Source organism: Hypanus sabinus, chromosome 12 (genome assembly GCF_030144855.1).
Source record: "Hypanus sabinus isolate sHypSab1 chromosome 12, sHypSab1.hap1, whole genome shotgun sequence".
Taxonomy (NCBI): Eukaryota; Metazoa; Chordata; class Chondrichthyes; order Myliobatiformes; family Dasyatidae; genus Hypanus; species Hypanus sabinus.
The window spans coordinates 110,191,930-110,212,118 of record NC_082717.1 but is presented as its reverse complement, the minus strand read 5'-3'; the positions used below and the strand labels follow the sequence as shown (position 1 = coordinate 110,212,118).

Genomic DNA, 20,189 nt, shown 5'->3' with positions numbered 1-20,189 from the left:
AAGTTGTTCTACACTCTCATCACCCTCTGAGTGACGAGGTTCCCCCTCATGTTTCCCTTAAGCAATTCACCTTTCACCCTTAACCCATGGCCTCTAGTTCTAATCCCACCCAACAGTGAAAAAATCTGCTTGCAGTTACCCTATCATAAGTTTATATACCCTATCAAATTTTTCCTCATTCTCTTACACTCAAGGCAATAAGGTGTTAACCCTTTAAACCTTAGTCTATAACTCAGGTCCTCAAGTCCTGGCAACATCCTTGTAAATCTTCTCTGCACTCATTCAATCGTAGTTATCATTTTCCTGGAGGTAAGTAACAAGAACTGGACACCAACATCAGATACAATTTCAACACAAAGTCCCAACTCCTGTACTCAACTCAGTACACACGGGGAGTATCTGTTCCCCAGGGCTGAAATATCAAACACCAGAGGGATGCACTGAAGGTGGGGGGTTCAAACAGGATGTGAGGGGTAATTTCTCACTTAGAGAGTTGTGGATGCCTGGTATGGTGGTGGAGACAAATACATTCGAGGCTTGTCAAAAAGAGATGCTTGGATAGGCACATGGATGTAAGGAAGTTGGAGCGATATGGACCGGAGTAGGTAGGAGGGATTAGTATTTGGGAATTTTTGATTTACTTTTTTTAAGCTGGCTCAGCACAGCAATGTGGGCCGAGCGGCCTATTCCTGTGTTGTACTCTTCCATGTTCTATTATTTATGAAGGCCAATGTGCCAAAAGCTTTCTTTCCGACCCTAACTGTGACACCATTTTCAAGGAATTACGGATCTGTATTCCCAGATCTTTCTCTTCTACCGCACTCCTCGGTGCCTGTGTTAAATTCCATCTCCCATTTTTCCAGTTGGTCCAGAGTTAGAATCAGCTGGAGATATTAACAGGGAAGTCAAGGCTTAGGGCTGGTGACAAACGAGAGAAAACCTGCAGGTGCTGGAGATCCAGGTCGACTGTTTACTCTCTTCCAGAGATGGCCTGCTGAGATCCTCCAGCACTTTGTGCGTGAAGCTGATGTAACCAAGGTCCTGTCGAGTGCTCCCACTTCTGGTTTTCATGTTTAACCACAAGACATAGGAGCAAATCTAGGCCATTCAGTCCACTCCAGCATTCCACCATGTCTGATTTACTGCCTTCTTCCTATAATCTTTGATGTCCTTACTACTCAAGAGCCTATCAGTCACCACTTGAAATATACCCAATGAATTCCAGATTCCCCACCTTCTGGCTAAAAAAATCCTCATCTCAGTTCTAAGTGGACGTCTCTCTATTCTGAGGCTGTGCCCTCTGGTCCTGGACAGCCCCACCATATGAAACATCTTCCACACATCCACTTTACCCAGGCTCTTCAATATTCAATAGGTTTCAATGAGATCTCCCCTGTTCTGCTAAACAGGCCCAGAGCCATCAAACACTCCTCGTATGTTAACCCTTTCAATCCTGGAATGAAATGACATGTTCTGCTGCCATAGAACGCAATTGCTCATGCACCCCGCAGGAGGTCCTTTCTTCTTGAAGGCAACCAGAGGTTGAACTGTCTACATACTGTGCTCCCCACTGCAAAGTGACCCAGGCCCACACTTGCTCTCCAGGTCAAACTATTGTCATGCGAGCAGCCCCACAGCTGCCCTGGGAATCCTATTCATATGCGTTCCCTTCAGAAGCCTGGGCACATACAAGCAAAAGGTTTAAATTTACAGATGGCCCTCCCTTTGTCACTCAAGTCTTTCCTTCATCAGCAAAACTCCGAGCACCGAGTCCTTATCAGGCAGCCTACTGCACTCTTTCTGTTACATGTACATCAGTAACAATGGGGCAGAGACTGCATGCCTTTCCCAAGAGAACCAGAGCCTTCTTACAAAGTAAGTGTTTGGTAGGGCAGTGAATGCGTGTTTGATTGAAGATTCATGAGAATGTCACCAGGACTCTGGTGAAGAAGGCGTTTAGCACGCTGGCCTTCATCAGTCGGGGCATGGAGTTTAGCAGGAGAGACGTTATGTTGCAGTTACAGTCGTTGGCAAGGACATGTTATGTACCATCTGGTTCACGCTGTTTTTGGAGTGACATCGTCAAGCTGGAGAGGGTGCAGAGATTTCTGAGGACGTCTCCTGGACCAGAGAGCCTGAGTAATATCGATCAGTTTTATTTGGCAGACGTATAGAGAAATGTAGAGTGAAAATGTATCATTCTACATCAACAGAGTCCAAGGGTTGTGCAAGTGTCACCACCACACTTCCAGCGTCAAAACAGCATGCCCACATCTCACTAACCCTGTCCATAACCGGACCTGTTCGGAAGGCGGGAGGAAACCGGAGCACTGAGAGGAAGCACACCTAGCCACAGGAAGTACGTACAAACTCCTTACAGAGAATCGAACCCTGATCAGCGATCGCTACCATGCTGTTATCGGGAGAGGTTGGAGCTTTGTTTCGAGGACTGTAGAAGAATGAGGGGGGGACCAGATAGAAATTCATACCATATGGGGTATGGACGAGGTGGATGGCCATAGTCTTTTCACAGTCCAGTGAACTATGAAACTTCAGAGTGCACAGCGGAGATTTACCAGGATACAGCCTGGGTTAGAGAGAATGTCTTCCGAGGATAGGTGGGCACATGGATGATAGAAAGATAGAGGGCTGTGCAGTACGGAAGGGTTAGATTGATCTTAGAGGAGGTTAAAAGGTCGGCACAATATCACAGGATGAAGGACCTGTACTTTGCTGTAATGTTGTACGTCCCTTATAATTTTGCCATCCTCAATCAGGAAAGAAACACAAAACCAAGTCTGGTATCTTCAAAGAGCAATTTTATTCACCTTGTTCTACAATGCACATCACAGCAATTGGAAAAGCAACAATAGTTATCATACATGGGACCAGGAACAGTCTCTGGCAAAGGGTCTCGTGCTGCAGCAGAGTTCAAACACAGTCCGTGACTGGATTTCCCCTGCATCTGAAGGGCAATTTCTTTTGTTAGCTACACAACAGTGCCCAGCGTGAGATCTCCTCACACAGTGGTCATAACCTTTAAAGCCTCAGGTTGAAATTTCCGGATCTTTTTCTTTAGGGCACGGGAGGCCTTTATCCGGCATATCCTGGCCTCCGAGCGGCGGCCGCGGTCCCCGGTTCGGGGTGCCGGTTGCCCGCAGTCGCTGCCGCTCGACTCAGCATCGCCAAAGCGGTCGGCCGTGTGGTCGCTGCACTCATTCTCACTGCTGCGGCTGCTGGCCACGGCAGAGCGGGAGGGGGAGCCGCGGTCAGACTGCTCCGAGTCGCTGAAGCCGGAGAGGCGGCTCCCCGGCTCCCGCCGCCGCCTGGCACAGGCCCCACGACTCCCAGAGTGTCTCCTCCCGACCCGGCGCTGTGGAGCGGGCCGGAGCCCCGAAGCCACCCGGTCCACAGGGGGTGGGCTAGGCCTCATCGCCGGCTCCCTGCCTACACAGGTAGGGGGGGAGCACTGCAGCTGGCCGCCACGTTTGCCAGGTCGATTCCCCTCTGTTGCGGCTCTGAGGACAGCCTCCGGCCCCACTCCACTGCCCCTCCTTTTGATCCTGGTCACCTTGGCCTTGCCACTGGGGGGACACCTTGGCAGTCGCAGCTGGGACTCAGGGCCCACAAAACGGGCCTGGACAAAGCCGTCCCAAGTCACGCCACACTGCCTGTTCCGGCCCACCCTATGTGAAATGTCGGCACCAGGCAAGCCAGGAGCCCCGTTGCTGATGGACAAATCAACTAGGCCATATCTAGAGCCTGCTCCTTGGGTAGTGGGTACGCCCAAGCAGTTGCCTGCTCCCTGGTTGGTGGATAGGCCTAAGCAGGAGCCTGACCCTTGAGCCCTGGGCAGGCTTGAGGAGGAACTTGCTCCATGAGCCACTCGTAGCCCCAAACAGGAGGCTGAGGTAAACAAACCTTTAACCGCCGGCCTGAGCTGCCAGTACCCACAAGCCACCTCAGAATCCCCTCCCAGCCGACCATTCGGGGCTGAGATATCTGCACTGCCAGTTAGCTCCCTGTGGCTCAGATTAGCTTTGGCAGGTGTTTTCCCTTGGAGCCCACTGTCCCCCCAGCACTGCACTGGCATCTTCTCAAGCTTCCCCCTGATTTTGTTATAGACGCAGACATGTTTCTGGGCCTCACTGGGACCTGCTAACATCCCCTCACACACGGCATTCGGACTCCCAGCCCTGCTGAGCTGGGCTCTCTCGGTTTGATTACTGAAACAGCCAGTGGGGACTAGTTTGCTCTCCAGGCAAGTCAGTGCCGTGCCTGGCAGGCAGTACTGATCTTCCACTCCAAGTACCCTGCCAGAGAGGCTAAACAGAGGGCTCTGTAGAGCCACTGCATGGAGGGGGCTGGGGTAATTGTAGACATCGCCGCCGTTCTTGGAAACCAGGTTGCAACAAAACTTCCAGTCCAATACGTTATCAGTCCGGACATCCTTTTGCTCAGAAGATCTACACTCCTGCAGAGGTAGAAGTCGCTCCAAGTCACCTGGACCGTGGACAAGAAGGAGAAAAACACGTCACGATGTTGCTTTGCCCGTGTTTCACAACTTCCCCAGAGCTAGAGGCCCCCGCTTACCAGGGTCTGTCTAACTAGCAGGGTCCTCGCGAGGTCAGAGAGTCGGAGCCGGGGAGCGGAAGTAGGAGGCCTCGTGTCTACAAGTCTGGTGGTCAGAGGCCCTGAGGCAGACTGTCCTGGGGTCCTGTGTGTGGGAGGGAGGGACGGGCTTGTTGCAACCTGTGTTGTTCTGCTGAACATGGTGGGCATGCTATGGTGGTGCCAGAGTGTGTGGTAAAACTTGCCCCGGCACACCCTAGACCACACTTGTCGTTAACGCAAACACCACATTTCACTGAATGTTTTGTGTCCCCTCTCCCCACATTGAATGTTGTCAGCCTTTCGTTTTTAAAATGTTTGTGTCTGAGAGCAATGTCAAAGTTGTACAATGTGTAGTACTTCGATAGGGTACTTTGATCAGGTGTTAAATAAATAAAAGCAATGCGCACCGGAGCAGCTCAGCAGGTCAGGCGGCGGCATCCAGAGGGGAATAAACAGTCAAAGTTTGGGTCTCGCGTGCTGAGCTCCTCCAGCACATTGTGTGTACTGCTCCAGATTTGCAGTCCCGCCCGACAGAGCTGAGTGATGCAGACCAGAGAGAGCGAGGGGTACACGTGAAAGCTGCTGGAAGCGCCAGCGCAGGCGGGCAGGACGGTGGCTCAGCCGTTCGGCACAGTTGCTTTCTTTGCTTCAACAGGGGCAGCAACCCAATGGCTTGTGCCAAAAATATTGCTGGGAGTGCCCCCCCCCCACCACTCTTTAAACCCCACTCTTAATAAAAAAGGCATCTAACGATCATCTTTACTGCCAAGTGAAACTGCAAATGGTTCATTTACAACCCGACATCAGTGAGATGCTTTCAGAGGAAATGTCACACGCCAGCTTGGCGCCAGCTGGATGGTTATGAGGACATGGTACGTTTTTAAATCCTCCCCCAGCTGCTGAACACAGCAGTATTTGGATAGTAGATGGTTACAATAACAACGCTATTCAGAAATAAAGTCATTTTTGAATTTGATTATTTTTACGAACAATAATTTTTGAACAGGGTTCTGAAATACTTGATTTTGTTCAACCTATCTAAGTTATACTTTCTTTAACAGTAAAACAATGAATACCCAAAAAATTAACAGGATTCATTGTTTTTCATTTTAAAAAGTCCATTATTATTAGAAGCAGTACTTCATTAGTAATGATAATCTCTGCCACGGTCTGCACGAGATTCTTCATCCCCAATTTGGGCACACGCTCTCTAAAAGGTTTGCTGCCCCGAGTTAGGGCTTTGAGTAGGAGGGGAAAGCGCTGGTGAATCCACACCTGATATTGTGGGCTTCTCTGGTTGTCCTGTTAAAGGAAGGATATCAGTAAGTTTGAAAGAGTTAAGAAAAGAGTCACTGGGATTGGAGGGTTTGTCTTATAAGGCGACTCTGGGGACTTTATTTGCCCCAGAGCTTGGGAGTGAGAGGAGCTGACCTCACAGAGGTATATAAAATCATAAGGGAGGTTTAGAAAAGGGGAATTGTCAGGGAAGGGCAGAGGTTTAAGGGGAGCGTGTGGAATTCCCCCACCCCTCACAGAGCATGCTGGATAGGTGGAACAAGGAAGTGGCAGAAGTGGATAGGACTGCAATGCTTGAAAGGAATTTAGGCAGGTACGTGGGCAGGGAAGGTTTCAGGGAGCTACTGGCCAAAAACCTGAAGTGCAAAGGGACTTGGAAATCATTGTACAGAATTCCCTAAAGGTTCATTTGCAGATTGAGCTTGTGGTAAGGAAGGCAAATGCAATGTTAGCAAGAGGATGAGAATATGTAAAGTTTAAACTTTATAAAGCACTGGTGAGGCCTCACAGAGCATTGTGAGCAGTTTTGGGCTCCTTATCTTAGAAAGAATGTGCAGAAACTAGAGAGGTTCATGAAAATGATTCCAGGATTGAATGGCTTATCGTACAAAGAGCGTTTGATGGCTCTGGGCCTGTATTCACTGGAATTCAGAAGAATGAGGGATGACCTCATTGAAACCTGTTGAACAGAGAATGGCCTTGGTTGAGTAGATATGGAGGGGATGTTTCCTGTGGTGGGAGAGTCTAAGACCAGAGGACACAGCCTCAGAATAGAGGGGCGTCCTTTTAGAACGGAGGCAAGGAGGAATTTCTTCAGCCGGAGGGTGGTGAATCTGTGGAACTGTTTGCCACGGGCAGCTGTGGAGGTCAAGTCTTTATGTATATTTAAGACAGATTGATAGTTTCTCGATTGGTCAGGACATAAAGGGATATGGGGAGCAGGCAAGAGGTTGGGCTGAGAGGGAAATGGATCAGCCAAAATGGCCTAATTCTGCTCCTATATGTTATAGTCTTAAAATAGGCCATTGGGATGAGTTTAAGGAGGCAACGTGTTTGGAATCGATGGGTTGTCCTGAAAGACCTGTTTCCCTGAGATGCAGCTTTATACTCTAAAATTAGGGTTTCACCTCAAGGACAGAAATTTCTTCCTTTAGAGCAGGGGTTCCCAACCTTGCTTATGCCATGGACCCTGGGGTCTGTTGGGAACCCCTGCTTGAGAGGGGCATGGGAGACCTCTTCTCCAAAGTGGACAGAAAGACTCTACAAAAGGTCATCAAAACTGCCCATTTCATCACTGGCAGCAACCCACCCACACATATATGGAAAGGTGCTGGAAAAGGGCATGAAGGATCCCACCCACTCTATTTACGGACTGTTTACCCCACTCCCATCAAGCAGGAGGCAACGTAGCATCCACACCAGGGCCACCAGACTCAAAAACAGCTGCTTTCCCCAAGCAGTCAGGCACCCACTAACCCATCCCTCCACATTTTATAGTCATACGATCTATGTATACAAGCTCTCTTATGTATTTATATTTATTGTGTATTTTTATTATTGTTATTGTGTTTGATATCTTATTGTGTTTTTTTTTTCTTCTGCATCAGATCCGGAGTAACAATTATTTTGTTCTCCTTCACACTCGTGAACTGGAAATGACGTTAAACGATCTTAAATCAGAACCTTTGACTATTTTGTGTGTCAAGGTATTGGAGCAAAGATCGGCTTGGGTAGATGGGAACTCGACGTATGCGGACAGTCAGATCAGGCGTGATCGTGGGCGTGGGAGGAAAGCGAAGCGTCCGGTAGAAGCCCACACAGTCCCAGAATCCGTACGGACAGTGCCAGAGGTCGGAGAAGAACCTGCAGTCGTCAGGCAGTGGCTCCACCAGCCAAGGCCCCATGCTACCTGCCAGTGTTCCTCAAGACAGGCTGAGAATGGGCCTACCTGTGGAAACCGGTCTGGGCCTGGCAAATCCCAGCCTCCCGAAGTTCAAGGGAGGCACTGGATCAGCCGTAGTCTTGATCCCTCTGCCAGGTCGCCTGCCCTGGGGGACGAGGCCTGCCATCCGCACGGTGATCTCATCGGCCGACTGCGGTCGGCTCCCCTTGCCCTGCCCCGGCTGGCCGCGGTACACCAAGCTGCCCTGCGAGGACCAGGGCGAATCGCTGCACATGGAGTTGCAGGAGCCCGTGTCGCTCAGCTCGTAAAACCCTGTGGATCAGAACCAAAGGAACACTCAGGCATCGCCGACCATTATTAACAACAAGGAATTCCTTTGGGGGGAGTCAGACACCATGGGGTCCAGTGGAGGAGAAGGGAGAAACACAATTGCCGGCTCAGAAGGCAGGAATCGAGAAGGTACCGGGTGGAAAGGGGAGGAGAAAGACAGAGAGCGAGGAAAGGAAAATAGAGAAAGAACAAGAGAGAAACAGTTCTGATGAAGGAACTCGGCCCAAGATGTCGACTGTTTATTCTCTTCCATGGATGCTGACTGACTCGTTGAGCTCCTCCAGTTTTTTGCGTGTGTATTGCATGGTGGGGTGGTGGGGGGGGGGGTGGGAGAGAGAAAATGGGATGGATTCAGAGGTTGAAAAACTAAAACTAAGGACGCCAAGGTGAAGCTTTCTGGGAGATGAGGAACGTTGGCCGTAGCGGGCTGAGAAAATGCAGTCCAGGTTAGTCAGTCAATAACCAGTGCTGAAAAAGCATTAAACTGGTTGAAAGTGACCTGGATGGGAGATAAGACATTAATTGACTCAGAGAGCTGTCCAGATTAGGAAGATGGTGCGTCAGTAATGATCATCTCATCAGTGACTTCAAAGCAGAGATGACAAGGACAAAGAGACACAAGAGACGGCAGACGCTGGGCTCTGAAGACGAAAGCACAAAGTGCTGCAGGAACTCAGGGGGTCAGGCAGCCTCCATGGAGGGAAACAGACAACTGGCGTTTTGGGCCAAGCCACTGCATCTGGAATCTTGATCTGAAATGTCGGCTATCCATTTCCCTCCACAGAGGCTACTGACCGTTATGAGTTTCTCCAGCAGTTTGTGTTTTGACAGAGACAAACGTGATAGGGAAAATTTATTCAGATTATCGCCGAGAAATGATAAAAATCAGAATGATGGACCTTTGAGCATACATTCCATGGCCACTGTATTCGGTGCACCTGCTGTTATGCAAATATTTGATCAGCCAATCAAGTGACAGCAACTCAAAGAATAAAAGCATGCAGACATGGTCAAGAGGTTCAGTTGTTGTTCAGGTCAAACATCAGAATGGGGAAGAAATGTGATCGAAGTGACATTAGATCACCTGATTGTTGGTGCCAGACAGGGTGGTTTGAGTATCTCAGAAACTGCTGATCTCCTGGGATTTTCATGCACAACAGTCTCCAGAGTTTACAGCGAATGGTGGGAAACAAGACACATTCAGTGAGCTGCAGTTCTGTGGGTGAAAACGCCCTGTTAATGAGGGAGGTCAGAGGAGAATGGCCAGACTGGTTCTGTGGGTGAAAACGCCCTGTTAATGAGGGAGGTCAGAGGAGAATGGCCAGACTGGTTCTGTGGGTGAAAACCCCTGGTTAATGAGGGAGGTCAGAGGAGAATGGCCAGACTGGTTCTGTGGGTGAAAACCCCTGGTTAATGAGGGAGGTCAGAGGAAAATGGCCAGACTGGTTCTGTGGGTGAAAACGCCCTGTTAATGAGGGAGGTCAGAGGAGAATGGCCAGACTGGTTCTGTGGGTGAAAACCCCTGGTTAATGAGGGAGGTCAGAGGAGAATGGCCAGACTGGTTCTGTGGGTGAAAACGCCCTGTTAATGAGGGAGGTCAGAGGAGAATGGCCAGACTGGTTCTGTGGGTGAAAACGCCTGGTTAATGAGGGAGGTCGGAGGAGAATGGCCAGACTGGTTCTGTGGGTGAAAACGCCTGGTTAATGAGGGAGGTCAGAGGAGAATGGCCAGACTGGTTCTGTGGGTGGAAATGCCTGGTTAATGAGGGAGGTCAGAGGAGAATGGCCAGACTGGTTCTGTGGGTGAAAACGCCTGGTTAATGAGGGAGGTCAGAGGAGAATGGCCAGACTGGTTCTGTGGGTGGAAACGCCTGGTTAATGAGGGAGGTCAGAGGAGAATGGCCAGACTGGTTCTGTGGGTGAAAATGCCTGATTAATGAGGGAGGTCGGAGGAAAATGGCCAGACTGGTTCTGTGGGTGGAAACGCCTGGTTAATGAGGGAGGTCAGAGGAGAATGGCCAGACTGGTTCTGTGGGTGAAAACGCCTGATTAATGAGGGAGGTCGGAGGAGAATGGCCAGACTGGTTCTGTGGGTGAAAACGCCTGGTTAATGAGGGAGGTCAGAGGAGAATGGCCAGACTGGTTCTGTGGGTGGAAACGCCTGGTTAATGAGGGAGGTCAGAGGAGAATGGCCAGACTGGTTCTGTGGGTGAAAACGCCTGGTTAATGAGGGAGGTCGGAGGAGAATGGCCAGACTGGTTCTGTGGGTGAAAACGCAGGGTTAATGAGGGAGGCCAGAGGAGAATGGCCAGACTGGTTCTGTGGGTGAAAACGCCTGGTTAATGAGGGAGGTCAGAGGAGAATGGCCAGACTGGTTCTGTGGGTGGAAACGCCTGGTTAATGAGGGAGGTCAGAGGAGAATGGCCAGACTGGTTCTGTGGGTGAAAACGCCTGGTTAATGAGGGAGGTCAGAGGAGAATGGCCAGACTGGTTCTGTGGGTGGAAACGCCTGGTTAATGAGGGAGGTCAGAGGAGAATGGCCAGACTGGTTCTGTGGGTGAAAACGCCTGATTAATGAGGGAGGTCGGAGGAGAATGGCCAGACTGGTTCTGTGGGTGGAAACGCCTGGTTAATGAGGGAGGTCAGAGGAGAATGGCCAGACTGGTTCTGTGGGTGAAAACGCCTGATTAATGAGGGAGGTCGGAGGAGAATGGCCAGACTGGTTCTGTGGGTGAAAACGCCTGGTTAATGAGGGAGGTCAGAGGAGAATGGCCAGACTGGTTCTGTGGGTGAAAACGCCTGGTTAATGAGGGAGGTCAGAGGAGAATGGCCAGACTGGTTCTGTGGGTGGAAACGCCTGGTTAATGAGGGAGGTCAGAGGAGAATGGCCAGACTGGTTCTGTGGGTGAAAACGCCTGGTTAATGAGGGAGGTCAGAGGAGAATGGCCAGACTGGTTCTGTGGGTGAAAACGCCGGGTTAATGAGGGAGGTCAGAGGAGAATGGCCAGACTGGTTCTGTGGGTGAAAACGCCGGGTTAATGAGAGAGGTCAGAGGAGAATGGCCAGACTGGTTCTGTGGGTGAAAACGCCTGGTTAATGAGGGAGGTCAGAGGAGAATGGCCAGACTGGTTCTGTGGGTGAAAACGCCTGGTTAATGAGGGAGGTCGGAGGAGAATGGCCAGACTGGTTCTGTGGGTGAAAATGCCTGGTTAATGAGGGAGGTCGGAGGAGAATGGCCAGACTGGTTCTGTGGGTGAAAACGCCTGGTTAATGAGGGAGGTCAGAGGGGAATGGCCAGACTGGTTCTGTGGGTGAAAACGCCTGGTTACTGAGGGAGGTCAGAGGAGAATGGCCAGACTGGTTCTGTGGGTGAAAACGCCTGGTTAATGAGGGAGGTCGGAGGAGAATGGCCAGACTGGTTCTGTGGGTGAAAACGCCTCGTTAATGAGGGAGGTCAGAGGAGAATGGCCAGACTGGTTCTGTGGGTGAAAACGCCTGGTTAATGAGAGAGGTCGGAGGAGAATGGCCAGACTGGATCTGTGGGCGGAAATGCCTGGTTAATGAGGGAGGTCAGAGGAGAATGGCCAGACTGGTTCTGTGGGTGAAAACGCCTGGTTAATGAGGGAGGTCAGTGGAGAATGGCCAGACTGGTTCTGTGGGTGAAAACGCCTGGTTAATGAGGGAGGTCAGAGGAGAATGGCCAGACTGGTTATGTGGGTGAAAACGCCTGGTTAATGAGGGAGGTCAGAGGGGAATGGCCAGACTGGTTCTGTGGGTGAAAACGCCTGGTTAATGAGGGAGGTCAGAGGAGAATGGCCAGACTGGTTCTGTGGGTGAAAACGCCTGGTTAATGAGGGAGGTCAGAGAGAATGGCCAGACTGGTTCTGTGGGTGAAAACGCCTGGTTAATGAGGGAGGTCAGAGGAGAATGGCCAGACTGGTTCTGTGGGTGAAAACGCCTGGTTAATGAGGGAGGTCAGAGGAGAATGGCCAGACTGGTTCTGTGGGTGAAAACGCCTGGTTAATGAGGGAGGTCAGAGAGAATGGCCAGACTGGTTCTGTGGGTGAAAACGCCTGGTTAATGAGGGAGGTCAGAGGAGAATGGCCAGACTGGTTCTGTGGGTGAAAACGCCTCGTTAATGAGGGAGGTCAGAGGAGAATGGCCAGACTGGTTCTGTGGGTGAAAACGCCTGGTTAATGAGGGAGGACAGAGGAGAATGGCCAGACTGGTTCTGTGGGTGAAAACGCCCTGTTAATGAGAGAAGTCAGAGGAGAATGGCCAGACAGGTTCAAGCTGACAGGAAGGTGGTGGCAACTCAAATAACCACACATTACAACAGTGGTGTGCAGAAGAGCATCTCTGAATGCACAACACTTCGAACCTTGAATGGTTACAGCAGCTGAAGACCATGAGCACACACTCAGTGGCCACTTCACTAGGTACAAAAGGTAACTGATAAAGTGGCCACTCAGTGTGGACTTTTCATGGGGTAAACACACGGAGAGTTAAAGCAAGAAGGTGCTGTGCACTTGTCCTCTGGGAATAGAGCCCCACACAAAGAGCCCTTTGAGCCTGGGCTTTTAAACTGACTCGTTAAACACGGTCTGAACTTGCAGTGAAAAGCACTGTTGATTACTATAAATCTTGTGCACACAATACCCAGGTCCAACATGAGGTCACCAAACAAAAGGGAGGGAATGGCTGGCTTGACAGAGTCAGGTGTAATGGGGTGCTGCGGTCAGACTGATCTCCCCGTCGGGGTGGGTGTTCAACAGGGACAGGTAACCAGCAGAGAGATCTCGAAGTAGACAAGTTTGCACTGACATCGGATCCATTCGCAGTGGCGAGGTACTCACACCCACACACTCGAGCATAGACTGGGGACAGCGCAGCGGTTAGCAGAACGCTGTTACAGCGCTAGTGACCTGGGTTCGCTGTACGTCCTCCCCATGAACCTCGAGGGCTCCCTCTGTGTGCTGCAGTTCCCTTCTACATCCCAAAGGCATAGAGGTTCGGAGGCTAATTGGTCACATGGGAGCAACTGAGTGGCGAAGGCTCATCGGCCTGTTACCCTGGTGTGATAAAGGAGAAGCACGTCCAGTATGTGCATGCACACATTAGCACAGGGATATGCTGGTAGAAACACACACAAACAAACGAGCTGAAGCTGGGCGTCAACAAGGCATCCTCGGATCGGATGTTAGTCTGCTGGCCCATTGTCAGTGCAGACTTGCCTACTTCAAGGTCCCTGTACCGATTTTCAGTCAATGTTGAACACCCCCCGATCCCACACCTCCACCCTCTGCACAGCCAAAGAGATCAGACTGACCCCGGTGTATGCGTGTACACACACACACACACACACTCACTCCCTCACCCCCCCAAATGAAACTCACACATATACAGGGGTGATTGATTAGTTTGTGGCCTAGGGTAGAAGGAGATGAGTTATACAGCTCTCGTTACATACACATGCAGTTCAACCCTTGAGTGAATATGCATAAAGTCTGAAGTTAATAACTCATCTCCTTCTACCTTAGGTCACAAACTTATCAATCACCCATCTGTGGACACTTTCTGGAGGTCCAAGATCCGTATGCTCCATGACCCCTGGACTAAGTGTGTCAATGTAGGAGGGGACTATGTTGAAAAGTAAATGTGCTGGGCTTTCTAAAATTGACTCCTTCTACACTAAAACGGGTATAAGACACAGACATGCACAGAGACACATGCCCACGTACAGACAGGTGATAGGTGAAGAGAGGTGGACGGGCAGGTAGCTTTGAGGAAGTAGAGGCTACTGAAGGACTTAGATTAAGAAAACAGGCAAAGAAATGGCAGATGAAATCCAGTGTTGGAGTATATGGTCATGCACTTTGGTAGAAGGAATGAAAGTGTTGGCTATTTTCTAAATGGAGAGGAAATACAAAAACTGAGGTGCAAAGGGACTTGGGAGTTAATTTGCAGGTTGAGTCTGTGGTGAGGAAGACAAATGCAATGTTATTGTTCATTTCAAGAGGACTAGAATATAAAAGCAAGGATGTGATGTCAAGACTTTATAAAGCACTGGTGAGGCCTCACTTGGAGTATTGTGAGCAGGTGTGGGCCCCTTATCTTAGAAAGAATGTGCTGAAACTGTAGAGGGTTCAAAAGAGGTTCACGAAAATTATTCCAGGATTGAATGGCTTGTGTGGCTCAGGGTCTATATTCACTGGAATTCAGAAGAATGAGGGGTGACCTCATTGAAGCCTATCGAATGGTGAAAGGCCTTGATAGAGTGATGTGGAGAGGATGTTTCCTATGTTGGAAGTGTCTAAGACCAGAGGATACAGCCTCAGAATAGAGAGACATCCTTTTAAAATGGTGATGAGGAGAAATTTCTTTAGCCAGAGAGTGGTGAATCTGTGGAATTCTTTGCCACAGGCAGCTGTGGAGGCCAAGTCTTCATGTATATTTAAGGCAGAGGTTGATGGATTCTCGATTGGTCAGGGCATGAAGGGATACGGGGAGAAGGCAGGAGATTGGGGCTGAGAGGAAAATTGAATCAGCCATGATGGAATGGCAGAGCAGACTTGATGGGCCTAATTCTGCTTCTATATCTTATGGTCTTACATGCACAGAGACACCTGCACACCAGCACGCTGAGGAACGAACACACATGGAGATACACGTGTCACTTGTAAACAACCAAGGATCTGGCTCAACGAGCCACTCCACACAGCAAACCACCCATTTAATCTTAGCCTAATCGCAGGACAATTTACAGTGACCTGAGAACTGGTACATCTTTGGAACGTGGGAGGAAATCCATGCAATCACAGGAAGGGCAAACAAACTCCATGCAGAACTCCAAACTCTCCAACCCGCCCCCTCCCCCCACCGCCCGAGCAATAGTGTCACACTAACTCTCTGCTAATGCGCTTCGGGTTGTGCTTAACTATGGCTGTTACTGGCATTCATCCTCAGCACCTGTCAATCCAGCTACCAGCAATTGATGGTCTCTGACCCCTGACCTCCAACTCTGACCCCTTACTTCCCTAAACCATCCCTACGAACCCAAAGTCTGAGCTACGACCTTGCCAAGCTCAGCTCCGTCTTGACAAGAAGTCTGTTCAACTTTGACCACTCCGGATGGGGCTGAGATTCCCATTACAGTCCACCATTCCCGAGCTGCTCTCTGGAATCCTAAAACAATGCACCCTGCAGACAGGGTGAGAGCAGGCTTGACTGAAGCTAGGAGTACTGGCCTCTTTCCATGCTGTTATCTGGAGGGCTGGAAGTGGATCTGAACCCCACGGAGGGTGGAGGAGGTGGCATCCGTCGGTCTCGAGGGACCATGGATCTGCCTGGAGTTTCCAGGGTGCAGGCCTGGGCAGGGTTGTATGGGAGACCGGCAGTTGCCCAAGCTGCAGGCCTTCCCCTCTCCACGTCACCGATGTTGTCCAAGGGAAGGGCACGAGGACCCATGCAGCTTGGGACCAGTGTCGTCGCAGAGCAATGTGTTGTTAAGTGCCTTGCTCAAGGACACAAACACGCTGCCTCAGCTGAGGCTCGAACCAGTGATCTTCAGGTTACTAGTCTGATGCCTTGCCCACTAGGCCTCGTGCCAACACGCAACACGGAGACTCAAGGGTATTTTCATGTCGCAATCTGGCATTTGCTGCCTGGCAGTGGAAGCAGAGACAAAGGTGGCCTTAGCAAAGGTACTGGTATCGAGGAAGAGAGTGTACAGAGTGGAATTCTCTTGCTGTGAGCTACCACGGGGCTGTTGTGCCAAAAGGTCCCTTTCAGAACCACAATGTAAAGCAGCCCTATTTCTCTGCTTTGTGAACAGCAGATAATCCCAGCACCCTCGCGGGCGAATCGCACACTTGCTCAGGGCTGGGCTCCCTCTGTTGAATGCAGAGTGCAGCAGGCTAAAAAGGAACTGGAGTCTGCACAACCCAGTCTAATTGTCTGCACAGTGAATGCTCTTGTATCAGGTTTCTTGTCCCACCGAGCCCGAACAATACTGTCTCCCCACTCCGTTTTAAATGGCACGCTTGTGTGTGCCTCTCTCTCTCTCTACATGTGTGTGCCTCTGCCTCTCTGTGTCTGTCACTGTGTCTCAGTGTCTATTAAATATCAGCCGCGTTTCTCATAAACACATCAAAACATACAGTCCAAGGATGTGCTGGTAGCAGCGTCACCATATGATGCCTCCGGGTCTGCACTCACGGGAATTCAGAAGAATTCGGGGGGACCTCATTGAAGCCTATCGAATGTTGAGAGGCCTCAGTAGAGTGGATGTGGAGAGGATGCTTCCTGTGGTAGGGGGAGTCTAAGACCAGAGGACACAGCCTCAGAATAGAGCGGCTTCCTTTTAGGACAGAGATGAGGCGGGATTTCTTTTGCTAGAGGGAGGTGAATCTGCAGAATTCATTGCCACAAGCAGCTGTGCAGGCCAATTCTTTGCAAAACGGATCAGCCATAATGAAAGGGTGAAGCAGACTCGATGGGCCAAATGGCCCAATTCTGCCCGTATATCTTATGGTCATGCTTACAGTGCCAACACAGCGTGCCCCACCCACATCGCCAGAACGTGGGCGGAATCCGGGACACCCAAAGGACAGCACGCATGGTCACAGGGAGAACATACTTCGAGGCTGTGGCTGAAGTTGTACCCTGATCACTACACTACCCTGCTGCAAAATTATAAACCGCTTTTAAAATGCTATCACAGCTCAATGTTCTAAACTCAAGCATTCATTTACACTTGGTGGCCACTTTATTAGAAACCTCCTGTAGCCAATAAAGTGGCTACTGAGTGTACATTCGTGGCCTTCTGCTGCGGTAGCCCATCCACTTCAAGGTTCAATGTGCTGTGCTCTTCTGCACACCACTGTTGCACTGTGTGGTTATTTGAGTTGCTGTCACCTTCCTGTCAGCTCGACCCAGTCTCGCCGTTCTCCTCTGACCTCCCTCATTAACCATGCGTTTTCACCCACAGAACAAGTCTGGCCATTCTCCTCTGACCTCCCTCATTAACCAGGCGTTTCCACCCACAGAACCAGTCTGGCCATTCTCCTCTGACCTCCCTCATTAACCAGGCGTTTTCACCCACAGAACCAGTCTGGCCATTCTCCTCTGACCTCCCTCATTAACCAAGCGTTTTCACCCACAGAACCAGTCTGGCCATTCTCCTCTGACCTCCCTCATTAATCCGGCGTTTTCACCCACAGAACCAGTCTGGCCATTCTCCTCTGACCTCCCTCATTAACCAGGCGTTTTCACCCACAGAACCAGTCTGGCCATTCTCCTCTGACCTCCCTCATTAACCAGGCGTTTTCACCCACAGAACCAGTCAGGCCATTCTCCTCTGACCTCCCTCATTAACCAGGCGTTTTCACCCACAGAACCAGTCTGGCCATTCTCCTCTGACCTCCCTCATTAACCAGGGGTTTTCACCCACAGAACCAGTCTGGCCATTCTCCACTGACCTCCCTCATTAACCAGGCGTTTTCACCCACAGAACCAGTCTGGCCATTCTCCTCTGACCTCCCTCATTAACCAGGCGGTTTCACCCACAGAACCAGTCAGGCCATTCTCCACTGACCTCCCTCATTAACCAGTTGTTTCCACCCACAGAACCAGTCTGGCCATTCTCCTCTGACCTCCCTCATTAACCAGGGGTTTTCACCCACAGAACCAGTCTGGCCATTCTCCTCAGACCTCCCTCATTAACCAGGCGTTTTCACCCACAGAACCAGTCTGGCCATTTTCCTCTGACCTCCCTCATTAACCAGGCGTTTTCACCCACAGAACCAGTCTGGCCATTCTCCTCTGACCTCCCTCATTAACCAGGCGTTTTCACCCACAGAACCAGTCTGGCCATTCTCCTCTGACCTCCCTCATTAACCAGGCATTTCCGCCCACAGATCCAGTCTGGCCATTCTCCTCCGACCTCTCTCATTAACCAGGCGTTTTCACCCACAGAACCAGTCTGGCCATTCTCCTCTGACCTCCCTCATTAACGAGGCGTTTTCACCCACAGAACCAGTCTGGCCATTCTCCTCTGACCTCCCTCATTAACGAGGCGTTTTCACCCACAGAACCAGTCTGGCCATTCTCCTCTGACCTCTCTCATTAACCAGGCGTTTTCACCCACAGTACCAGTCTGGCCATTCTCCTCTGACCTTCCTCATTAACCAGGCGTTTTCACCCACAGAACCAGTCTGGCCATTCTCCTCTGACCTCCCTCATTAACCAGGCGTTTTCAGCCACAGAACCAGTCTGGCCATTCTCCTCTGACCTCCCTCATTAACCAGGTGTTTCCACCCACAGAACCAGTCTGGCCATTCTCCTCTGACCTCCCTCATTAACGAGGCGTTTTCACCCACAGAACCAGTCTGGCCATTCTCCTCTGACCTCCCTCATTAACCAGGCATTTCCACCCACAGAACCAGTCTGGCCATTCTCCTCTGACCTCCCTCATTAACCAGGCGTTTTCACCCACAGAACCAGTCTGGCCATTCTCCTCTGACCTCCCTCATTAACCAGGCGTTTTCACCCACAGAACCAGTCTGGCCATTCTCCTCTGACCTCCCTCATTAACCAGGCGTTTTCACCCACAGAACCAGTCTGGCCATTCTCCTCTGACCTCCCTCATTAACCAGGCGTTTTCACCCACAGAACCAGTCTGGCCATTCTCCTCTGACCTCCCTCATTAACCAGGCGTTTTCAGCCACAGAACCAGTCAGGCCATTCTCCTCTGACCTTCCTCATTAACCAGGCGTTTTCACCCACAGAACCAGTCTGGTCATTCTCCTCAGACCTCCCTCATTAACCAGGCGTTTTCACCCACAGAACCAGTCTGGCCATTATCCTCTGACCTCCCTCATTAACCAGGCGTTTTCACCCACAGAACCAGTCTGGCCATTCTCCTCTGACCTCCCTCATTAACCAGGGGTTTTCACCCACAGAACCAGCCTGGCCATTCTCCTCTGACCTCTCTCATTAACCAGGCGTTTTCACCCACAGAACCAGTCTGGCCATTCTCCTCTGACCTCCCTCATTAACCAGGCGTTTTCACCCACAGAACTGCCACTCACTGGACGTTTTCTTTTGTTTTTCACACCATTCTCTGTAAACTCTAGAGACTGTTGTGCGTGAAAATCCCAGGAGATTAGCAGTTTCTGAGATACTCAAACTACCCCATCTGGCATCAAGAACCATTCCACGGTCAAAGTCACTTAGATCATATTTCTTCCCCATTCTGATGTTTGGTCTGAACCAGAGCTGAATCTCTTGACCATGTCTGCATGGTTTTGTGCATTGAGTTGCTGCCACATGATCGGCTGACCAGATATTCACATTGACGAGCAGGTTTACCTAATAAAGTGACCGCTGAGTTTAGTAATGGTCACCAACCGGTCGATCTTTGAGACTTTCCCAGTAGATCCAGAAAAAAAATAAAAAATGCACACTGGGCAGCAAAGACCGGAAGCAAAACCCTGCAAGCCGGAAAGAACTTCTCCCTCCAAACAGCTTTCTGCAGCGGGAGTATTGTTATATTACCATTATCCTCATTGGTATTAACTTATCGTTAAAATGCTCACTTCTCCCCCTTTAAATTCAAACATTCCTCAAATGTAAGATAACTGGGGAAACAAAAACCAGTGGTGTCATTCACTTGCGTACCCCTGAAACTTAGATTAGTGTCTCAGTAAGTTTACCAATACAAACCACCCGAAATACGTGGCAGATTCAACATTCAGTCCAACAAGGGAAACTGTCCATTCAAATATTCAGTCTGTCAGGAGGTTTGCAAGGGTGCTGTGCTGAAACAGATGAAAATTATTAAATCTAAGTACAGGAGCTGTCTTACTGACAGACACCTCACAGACCGTCTCAGACTGGCTGTCTGTAGTTATGAGCCAAATTTCAGAGAACTAGCAGAAAGTATTCAGCCCCAGTCATCACACTGAGTGCAACAGTCAATTTTCATTCACTTATGTTTCATGTTGAAATAAAATTAAATAATGAAACATTGAATTAAAGGTGTTGTA

General features: G+C 50.2%; 1 protein-coding gene across 3 annotated transcripts in view; it reads right to left on the bottom strand.

The window, feature by feature from the left end:
- Positions 1 to 2,806: 2,806 nt before the first annotated feature.
- The window catches only part of LOC132403290 (dapper homolog 2-like), a 29,859-nt gene continuing 12,476 nt past the window's right edge, over positions 2,807 to 20,189 (bottom strand). The window contains exons 3-5 of one of the 3 annotated variants that reach the window (XM_059986733.1): positions 19,867 to 19,961; positions 7,859 to 8,125; positions 2,807 to 4,503 (exon numbers count right to left, since the gene is read on the bottom strand). In XM_059986733.1, the coding sequence (XP_059842716.1) occupies positions 3,020 to 4,503; positions 7,859 to 8,125; positions 19,867 to 19,894 (1,779 nt within the window). In that variant the 5' untranslated portion in view covers positions 19,895 to 19,961 and the 3' untranslated portion in view covers positions 2,807 to 3,019. Of the gene's footprint in view, positions 4,504 to 7,858; positions 8,126 to 19,856; positions 19,962 to 20,189 lie in introns of those variants that run through there. The other 2 variants (XM_059986734.1, XM_059986732.1) reach the window with 2 other exon arrangements.